The sequence below is a fragment of the Rutilus rutilus genome (assembly GCF_951802725.1).
Source record: "Rutilus rutilus genome assembly, chromosome: 9".
NCBI classification, from domain to species: Eukaryota; Metazoa; Chordata; class Actinopteri; order Cypriniformes; family Leuciscidae; genus Rutilus; species Rutilus rutilus.
The window spans coordinates 23,402,653-23,412,560 of NC_140223.1; the positions used below are offsets into that span (position 1 = coordinate 23,402,653).

Here is a 9,908-nt window from a genome sequence, read left to right on the forward strand (position 1 = left end):
TTTTTTATTCGCGTCCTAGTAGTTTGTCTATGATGGGTATCCGTAGTAACACCGGAAGTGGTGTATCCATGCTGCAGCAGTAAATTTTAGTCTCTTTTCTGTTTTATATATTGATATCTAATTAAATTTGTATTATCGAATAGACATCATGGCTGGAAGTCGACTTGAGAAATTCGGGACTGTATTTACCCGGTAAGCATTGACAGCATGCTTTTTAAGATCATTTCAAGGTTAATGATAAAAATGTGTTTTAAAACAAAATAGATCGGATTACTTTCAAATGAAGGTGTAACGTTACTATGTAAAATCGTTTTATAATTCCGAGAAATGATAAAACAAAGACATGGTGTATATATAACGTTAGTAATTGCTTTTGGCAGTTGAATATCGTTTTGCAGCAGTTTGCTGACACACGCATGTGCTGCTCGTCATTCATAACACTGTGTATTTAGTCCGAGTTCTCATTGTGATGCTGTTTGCAAAGGGTTCGTGATTTAATGCGAGCTGGAGTCATCAAGCAGGAGGAAAAGCCCATCTGGTTTGATGTGTATGCTGCTTTTCCTCCTAAGAGAGAGCCACTCTACGAGAAACCTGTGAGACCACTGAAAAAACATGCAGAAGATACTGTACCTGAAATCTTATACAAGGAGGATGAAATACGAGCGTAAGTCCAAACAAACCCGTATAAAATCTTCGCTTTCAGCAGTATTGCTCTCCCCATGGTCATTGATACATATAGAATATCTTATGGTCACTCTGTGCCCTTCATTTGTACTTTATATATTTTTTCCTCCCAGCTATTAATGTTTGTGCCATCTCTGTTGATGAATTAATTATATGTAATGCCTTTACTGATTTTGTTTTTTTATTTTGATATTGGTGCTATATACACTGCTGTTTAAAAGTTTGGGGTCGGTAAGAAATGAATACTTTTATACAGCAAGGATGCCTTCAATTAATAAAAAATGATTTTTTGAACTTTCTATTCATCAGAGAATCTTGAAAAAAACTATTTCCACAAAAATATCAAGCAACACAACAGTTTTCAATATTGATTTATGATGAATATATGAAATAGCACCAAGTATATTAGAATATTATATTAGAATGATTTCTGAAGTAATGAAGACTTGAGTAATGATGCTGAAAATTCAGCTTTGCCATCACTGGAATAAATTACATTTAAAAATATATTAAAATAGAATAGTTACTTTAAATTGTAATAATATTTCACAATATTACAACATTGCTGTATTTTTTATCAAATAAATGCAGCTTAAAAGACTTTCAAAAACATAAACAATCTAACCAACCCCAAACCCTTGAATGGTAGTCTACATATAACTTAAAATTCCCAGATTTTACTGCTGTCAGACCCTTTTCGGAAAACACCTCCAACCCATTTTTGGGTCACGGCCCATCAGTTGATGATAACTGCATTAAACTTGCGTGCTTGCCGGAACCTGTACAGTAAATCTACATGACTTTTTTTTTTCTGTGATTGTAGGAAGTTCTTTGAGGTTTATGGTAATGGCCCCAGAGCTTTTGAGCTCCTCAAGCCCAACTTTGTTTCTTCATGTCAGAGGTAAGTTTTATAGTGGGAAACTAATCATATTTTTACTGTACACTGAGTGTTTTCTGTGCCATTTGATTTAGTTGTGTACTTTATCATTCAGGTTTGTGATGAAGTACAGTGAATTAGAAAGCAGAGGGGATGTCAAACCTGAGCTTCTGTTTGAAGAGACCGCAAAAGCACTGCTCGCAGAGGGAGTTTATTTAAGAAAGAGAGGAGGACCTGGGGTGAGTCCGAGTCTGAGAGCTGAATTGTTCTTTAGCCTACTTGTCTCTTCAATGTCCATCATGTTTCTTTGTAACCAGCAGGTGGCACCAGAGTCTCGGAACCCTTTGCTGAACATGAAGTTGACTGACATGTTGGCAGAGCAGCAAAGAGACACAGAGACGATTGTTCCAGAGAAACAGCCACAGGCAGAGACAGTGAACCCTGACGGCCAGACGTCATCATAAATATACCACTTCTCCTCTGTTAGGACAACATAAGCTGCTCCTGCCTCCAGCACACCAACATGCCGCTCAATCACGCATTTTCGATGCGTCAAATACCGGGACACAGATATTGTTTGTTCTGTTGTGGACACTATGCAAACCCAGAAGAGCAACGTGTGTCTTTTCCCCTCTTTGTGTCAAATGAGTGATGTTGAAGACACGTTTGCACAGTCAAAATGGTTTTGGCTTGAGGTCTTTATAGCCAAGCAGAGACTTTATAATACAGATCTAGTAAGCGTTTCGTTTCTGTGAAAGTGTCTAATGTCTGTGTAATAAAATATGTGGAGTGTTTAATGAAAGTACTTTCAAGTCCATTAACGACAGAAGTGGTAAAGTATCTGCGCTGTAAATCAGTGTTTCATTTCCAGTTTTCAGAGACTCTATAAACGTATGATTCTTATTGATTCTTATTCTTTTTTCTTTTTTACTGCATCCTTGTTACCGGTGCACTCTTGCGTTTAAATACATCCTCAGCACAATCTTAAAGAAATTTATTATAAGAACGTTTTTCTTGTGATGTTTCAGCTATATAAAATCGATGGAGAGCTGATCTGCACAGACATTACATTTCAAATGACTTCACAAATGCCATTGTCTTAAACTCCAAGCATTTTCCCCACTCTTTCAGAGGTAATGTTAAACCGAAATATTTTGATGTAAAGAATTACTGACAATTGCTCATTTGTCATTTAAACATCACTTGTGTTTGTAGCATAATATAATAATAATTAGAGACAGGCAAACAAACACTGGAACACGGACAATGACCCAAAAATGAAGAAATGATTTGACCAATGGAAGGTTAGTATTTTGTAATTGCCTAGACATGAATTAAATAAAAAATCTGTGGTATGAACTGAAGACACGATCTAATTTAGCAGAACATTGATGTCTCAAGCAGACCTCTTTTCCCAAATGACTGAAGGCTTTATTAGCTGCTGAAGAACATGTACAATGTACTGAATAGTTACTTTTTGTAAATTAAAACTATTCAATACCATTTACTTTCAATATCCCACAAATGGCCTTGTGGGAATGTCATTGAATAGCTATCGGTTAATCAATTAGGAATTTGTTAAATGTTTTCGTGTACCAGGAAAAAATGCGATAATTCAAGGATGTGAATAATTTTTACAGCAGTAATTTAAAGACACCAAAGACATGACTCATCAAATGAGCATGCACTTGATTGTTAGTGTTTGTTTTTGTCTCTAAAGACACTTCAAACCGCAGACTTCATAAAAGCACCACTTAGAGACCAGAAATGCCATTAGTGGGTAAACGTTTGCTACTGACTGAGCATCGGACCCAAACACATTTCACATTTTGTGCTCAATGATGAACAACAACAAAAAATATATATATTTCCTTATTTTGATTATGCCTTTGTCACATTCTAAAGAACTTCAAGTTTACATATAGCCTATTGTGGCTACTAATTTCAAATTTTGAAAGATTACTTAATCCAGTCTAGACATAATCTCTTCAGGTTCAGGCAAAGACCTTTCCTTCATTGCTGTCTAAGAGTAAATGGCTTTAAACCATAATTATGTCAATACCATTTCGTATGTTTCTCTTTTTGTGACGCTAGTTTCCTGAAAGGAGTCATTTACCGTTGACCGCTAGATGGCAGTAATGTGATGTCTATTGACTGTTGATATCTGGCGGCTGTTTGTTCAAAACGCAAAACACATCTTGGATAACATTTTACCCAGAAGTTTTTTTCTTTCTTTCTTTTTTTTTTTTTTTTTTTTTCTTTCTCGATGTTGCCGTTTAATTTGTGTAATTTTTTCAGCTTTAATGGTTTTTATATGTGTGTTTTCATGTGTGTGTGTTGTGAAGGACCCAGATGCAGCTGAAATTAGCGAGGGAGAGGCGTGTAAGTAGTAAAGGCAGAGGCGCGTGACGGACGCTTGGAGGGTGAGGACTGCTCCTCAACCTTAACACAACAACCGTTCAACAATTACCATGGTAACTAACCATAGTTCCTCTCTAAATACCATAGGTATTGTTACTGTCATAAAAAACACAGTAAATTAATAATAATTTATTTCTTGGCTAATAGTTAGTAGCCTATGACTGCCCCAGCCAAGTTAAAGGAGACCAGGGCTAGTTATCACGAGTTGTTTTCTGGAAGTTATATATAGAGAGCCTATATAACGTGTTCTAGTCGTGGTTTTGTTAGTTTGTTTTAATACAAACATTATTATAAAATAAGTATTATCAAGAAATGAAATAAAGAAGTGAACACTGCACATTGAGGTAATCTTTTGACTTCAGTTAAAAGTAGTTTTTCTCTTGCACAAAACAATAACGATTTTAATTAGGGTGACAGCTACAAACATAAATTTATACTAGATTAATAAAAAATTATATAACTGAAAACAGTGATAAACAGCAGTAGGCTATTTAAATATCTTTTGCTACAAAAAGGTTAACATGCCATGCAGAGAGTTTCAGGAACACTGAGTGATTATTAATTAAATTGCTGTTTTTTAACCAGTAAAAAAAAAAAAAACCTCTCTAAACAAACATGTTCTATATTCGAGAGAGAGAGAAAGAGAGAGGTTCTAGTAGAGCGTGTTTGATTGCTTCAACTTGTTCCGTAGAAAGGCTGCAAACAGAAACAATGCTTTTTCATGCTACAAAGCTACACGATTGTGAACAGTTTAACTACTACTTTTACGCTACTGCAAATGTAGTTTAGGTGCGTCAGTACTTTGCACACATGATAACCAAATTTTCATGTTAAACAACTGACTCTTTGAAACAGTTGCTCTTTGACTTAACTTGATGTTTTCATTTTGAAGTAACATACCTTTTAATCAAGAAACCCAATCAAACAGGACTTTCATTCCCCATCATGCTTTGCAAAGGGGAGAGTAAATTAGGAGAGTAAATGTTGAAATAAAGTGTTATTTTATGCAATTTTTTTTTAGCAAGATGAGAAAATAGAGAGACTTTTTAATGTTTAATGTTCTATTATGTTGGTGTTTAAAAGTTTTTGTTATGTTAGCAGCATAGTTCGAATTACGGGGGTCCGACCCCCCTAGATGAAACTTGGACCCTCCCAAAAGGGATAAAAATAATAGTGTGTGTGTGTGTGTGGCTGGTACAGCCCAATGACTCCCCATTGGGCTGTACCATTTCTCTGGTACATTCAGACTGTGTTCTTTGCTAATGGTTCTGATATCACTTCACTAGCTGTCAAAACGTACGTACCGGCTACGGGCGCAGGCGCTGGTGTGTCAGCGAAAAATTAAGAGTAATTGGCTGAATCAACTTTAATCTCTGCCTATGGTTTTTACTGCCATGTATATCATCATGCCTTGTGCTTTGTGGTAAATGTTATGAGCAGCTCGTCACATAGGCGTCACTAGGCCCTTGGGCTTCAGATTGAATCATGTTCAGCCAAAAAGCTCATTTTTAAGAGTGAAATATTATAGAACAAGGAATACTAATACGGTTTTAAGGTCCTCACTTCAGAATAGATCTGGTTCATTTACACATACGGTTTTAAATTTTAATGTCCTGAGATTACAACCGGCTTATTTGAAGTGTCCCTGGTTATGTCTTCTCTTTTGTTATGTCCTGATAATGAGACATGATCTGTACACACTAGATGTGCACTACTGCTTCTGTCTGGTGGCCAAACAACCCTTTGAGTGCTCCATCACCATAATCAATGGCAGGTTGAGCCGGCTGGGGTTTGAAGACCTTTACACAAACACTGTTTGTTTTACTTCTCCACGGCCACGGAGCTCAGAAGAAAGGCTGCCATCCAGTTGCCCTGGTCATGGTATCGATTGGGACCTGCTTGTTTGTTGTTTTATTTATTTATTTGTTTATTCAGCACTGGAACTCTGGGATTCTCCCCTCTGCATATGTCAAGGGCATTTTTCTCATCTCTGGCCTACAAAAACTTCAATCTGCTTTGCAGTGCAGGTCTGCTGTACTGATTAATTACATAAAGATGCCTGATGGTTTAAATTAGCCTGGTATATTACTTGAGAGACCTGAATTACTGTAGTTGGTCTTCCTCTCTCTGCTGAGGTCTGCACAAATACAGGCAGCTCACAATCCTTAACCTAAAATATGATGCTCTCCAAAAGTCCCCAGAGAGTGTATGTGAAGTTTTAGCTCAAAATACCTCACAGATTATTTCTTATAGCATGTTAAAATTGTCCCTTTTTGAGGGGGAGCAAAAACGTGTCATTTTGTGTGTGTCCCTTTAAATGCAAATGAGCTGCTGCTCCCGGCACAGAGGGTGTGTTATCAGCTCAGATTACCTCACACAGACACGCACTAAAATGTCAGAAACTGTTCTGCCTTTTATGTTTAACCCTCTGGGCTTCTTCGCCCGAAAACGGGCGAAAACTTGAACGTTTCGAATTGTTTAATTTCATCGGATGGGGGTGAAACTTGGTGACTTTTGTTTTATTACCTATATGAACACACAAAAAAATCAAGGAGATGATTCTGATATGTTAAAGGGTCGTAAAAAAAAAGTCACACTTAGCTTCCTCCCGCCCGAAAACGGGCGACATAGGAAATGAATGGGAAATACGAAAAAATAGGAAAACTCAGAGAAACTTTTGGTGGTACAAGCTACAGATCAGCCACTGTGCTGAAAAAAAGTGTTCAGCAATGAAGGGGTGACACTCTAGAACATCAAGAGTGCAAATAAGACACCCTCCCCCCCACACACACACACCTACACACACAAACACACACACACAGAGAGAGAAATGAACTGGTAAGACTGAAACAGCAAATTTTGCCCCAAACTATATAAAAATGATATAATCATAATAACTCCAAAACTATAGAAAGGATAGTCAAAAGGTAGGTATCGTTTGAAAGAACTCTTTTTAATTTTTTTGAAAATATAAATTACATTACATTTGGACATTGTCCTGCCAAGAAACAGCGGATAAAAGACAATATATATATATAATTTTTATTATGATTTTGCATATCTTTCTTATTTGTCATGGAATAACTCAGGAAGGAAATAAGGTAGGAGGAAAATTCTTTTTTAGTGAAGTCCCCCTACACGTTAGCTGCATCTGGATAAAAAAAAAATAATTTTTGGACAAAGGAATCAAAAGTTACAGCATTTGGAAAAGAGATAGCCTTTTTGTACAATCTTTGACACCCCCTCATGGGCATTTTTTTCTCCATGAAGAATATCTTGTCATAAAAGCAATAGATTATGTTAATTTTGGGCTCATTTTAATTGTAATAATATGCTGTAAAAAATGAAGTGCCATTTTCAATTATCTGAGAATGTTTCATGAGCTGTATGATGTTTTTGACACATTGCAGTACATTATTTTATAGATTATGAAAAAAAAGAAATTCTATTTATCAGCAAATAACTCAGCAATACTTAAGAGTTTTTCAAAGTGGATACATTCACTGTAAAGTTCAGACTCTAAGCTTTCAAATGACATCAACTTTGTGTTAATCAAGGCAAGATTTTTTAAAAATATGGTAAAGAATATTTTCGCAGCTAGGTGGCGCCTGCTGGCGGTACACTCGGTTTTAGAGGGATTACTCAGCACTCGTTAGGAGTTAATAAATGTAATTAGATGCATTAAAAAGCTGAGATCCTAAGCTTTAAAATGATATATAATTGGTGTTGTTCCATTCAGTGGGTGCTTAGTAATAATTTTTTTTCTTTCCGAATGGGAATAAATCAAATAAATAAATAAAAAAGCTATAGGCCGCCTATAGGCGGTTATAGGACATGACACAAATTAATACATTTTGAAGCCACTAGATGGCGCTCTTCTCAGTTGAATTTTTTTTTTTTTAAGGCCTGCACTCTATTTTGATGTGAAATGTTGCATTTATTGAAAAATAAAAAAAAATAAAAAAAATAAAAAATAATATATTAATTCTAATGGAAAAAATAGCTCATAAAAATTATATAATTAATGCAAAATATCATAAAAAATTCCAAAAATTCTAAATAATAATCAGAAAACATTATAGAACAAAAATATATTTGATTGGTTATCCTGGGAAAAAGAAAAGTAAGATTTTAAGGCTTCGCCCGTTTTCGGGCGGGAGGAAGCTAAGTGTGACTATAATACGAAGAAGCCCAGAGGGTTTTAAACTGTAGTCGGACAATGATGGAGAGACTCAAGAAGTGACAACATGTAGAATGCAACAGGACATTTCTGAATGGTTAGTTGATGAATTTATGTTGCTGATGTGGAGTTAACTATCTTCAAGTCTGAATGGCATATTCTGTCATGATAATATATAAAATCGCTCGTGTGGGAACTGTTATAAGATGCCTAAAGAGTGTGTTACGTACTGCATTGCATGTGAAAAGACGGATGCGACAGCTTGAGCATACTCACAAATGTGCTTTACTACAACAACTATTCCTCTTCTCAACATGGACTGTGTCGTGTTCCCAGGGGCGGGGTTTATGTAAATTTTAGGATTTGTGATGTCACTAACCCGGGAGGAATGTCGTGTAGTCCCTACCAGCCTTTTGTTGTAGTCCTTAAAAAATTATTTCTTTATAAGCAAATATCTTCCTTTTCTTTGAACTTTGAGCATTGTAACTTTGCAGATGTTGTTTATGCTCAAACAGCAATATTACACACTAACTAAAGTTAAAAAAGTGAAATCATAATCAACCACCCCTTTAAACACTCACTATAAAAACCTGGGTTTTACAGCCTGATGTCAAATGATAAAAGTCGGAAAAAGCTAGATATAATTATTCAGAATGTACATTATACACTGCATTTTTTATTTTCTTAAAGTCCCCATATAGTCAATAATTGTATCCCTTAAAACTAATATTTGGTCACCAAAATTACATATTGAAACTTTTTTCTTTTTTTTTTTGAAAAAAATTATTTCATGCCTTAAAATAGCATGAATATATCTCTACACTCTTGACTCATTTAGTATATGCTGTTCTATGAATATGCAAATTGGCCCCGCCTCCACTCACTCGCACCAGCTCAGAGATCCACTCGTTGACGATCACACGTTGACATAATTGGTTACAAGGTAGTTTGTGACAAGATTTCAAACTGTATTTTTGAGACTGTCTTTGGTTCACTGCAGGTTCAAAACTCAAAACTTTCTTGTTATTCCAAAAACTGCTTTTATTGAAACCAAGGCCAGCAAATGACAGGATCTAAAAAGTAGAGACTTGTGACATAACACTTCAGCTTTCGTTTCTCTTAGTAGGATGAAAATAATCTTTAAATTATACAAAGAAACTTTAAGTTATATAAAGAAAGCGATCAAAGAATGCTCCCTTTCCAATTGCTCAAGCTGTCAATCAAACAGCCAGAGTTTATCTGGACACTTGCCAAAACTCGTTGAAATCAATCATCACAAAATCATGACACTGTTACAATGTACAGTACAATGAAGCTTTTACTGTATTTACATTGTGTTTGTTATTTGGTGAAAGCCAGAAGTCTAATTTCATACACGATCAACAGACTGTCTGTCATCTGCTCAGTGCTCATCACTGCAACCTACTACCATACTTTTCACAATTCCTTAATCTCGATTGCTGTTATAGTAAAAACGTAGTAAACATTTTAGAGAGAGTTCCACATGTAATACTAGCTATTTCATATGCAAACATGTCAGCCAATCACAGCAGTGGGCGTTCACACTGAAGTCTCACAGCCAGGGCCGGATTGGGACACATTTTCAGCCCTGGAGTTTCATGCCTTAGACCGGCCCACTTTAGTTCCCAACTGACTATTAAAATAATGTAATTAAACCCTCAGTATATAAGGCCCAATCTTTCAAGGGCTATCTGGCACTTCCCCCAATATGAAGCTTGTTTCCGC

The 9,908-nt window shown here is 35.9% G+C and overlaps 1 protein-coding gene across 2 annotated transcripts; it reads left to right on the forward strand.

The window, feature by feature from the left end:
* Nucleotides 1–9: 9 nt before the first annotated feature.
* Nucleotides 10–2,468, forward strand: mrps23 (mitochondrial ribosomal protein S23). Of its 2 annotated transcripts, none has more exons than XM_084420208.1 (5): nt 10–192; nt 485–664; nt 1,508–1,585; nt 1,677–1,800; nt 1,882–2,468. In XM_084420208.1, the coding sequence occupies exons 1-5, from the start codon at nt 149–151 to the stop codon at nt 2,023–2,025; spliced, it is 570 nt and encodes a 189-aa protein (XP_084276334.1). In that variant the 5' UTR covers nt 10–148; the 3' UTR covers nt 2,026–2,468. The 2 variants fall into 2 exon arrangements, with proteins under 2 accessions (XP_084276334.1, XP_084276333.1); XM_084420207.1 differs by having other exon boundaries at nt 30–192; nt 1,879–2,468.
* Nucleotides 2,469–9,908: the final 7,440 nt, after the last annotated feature.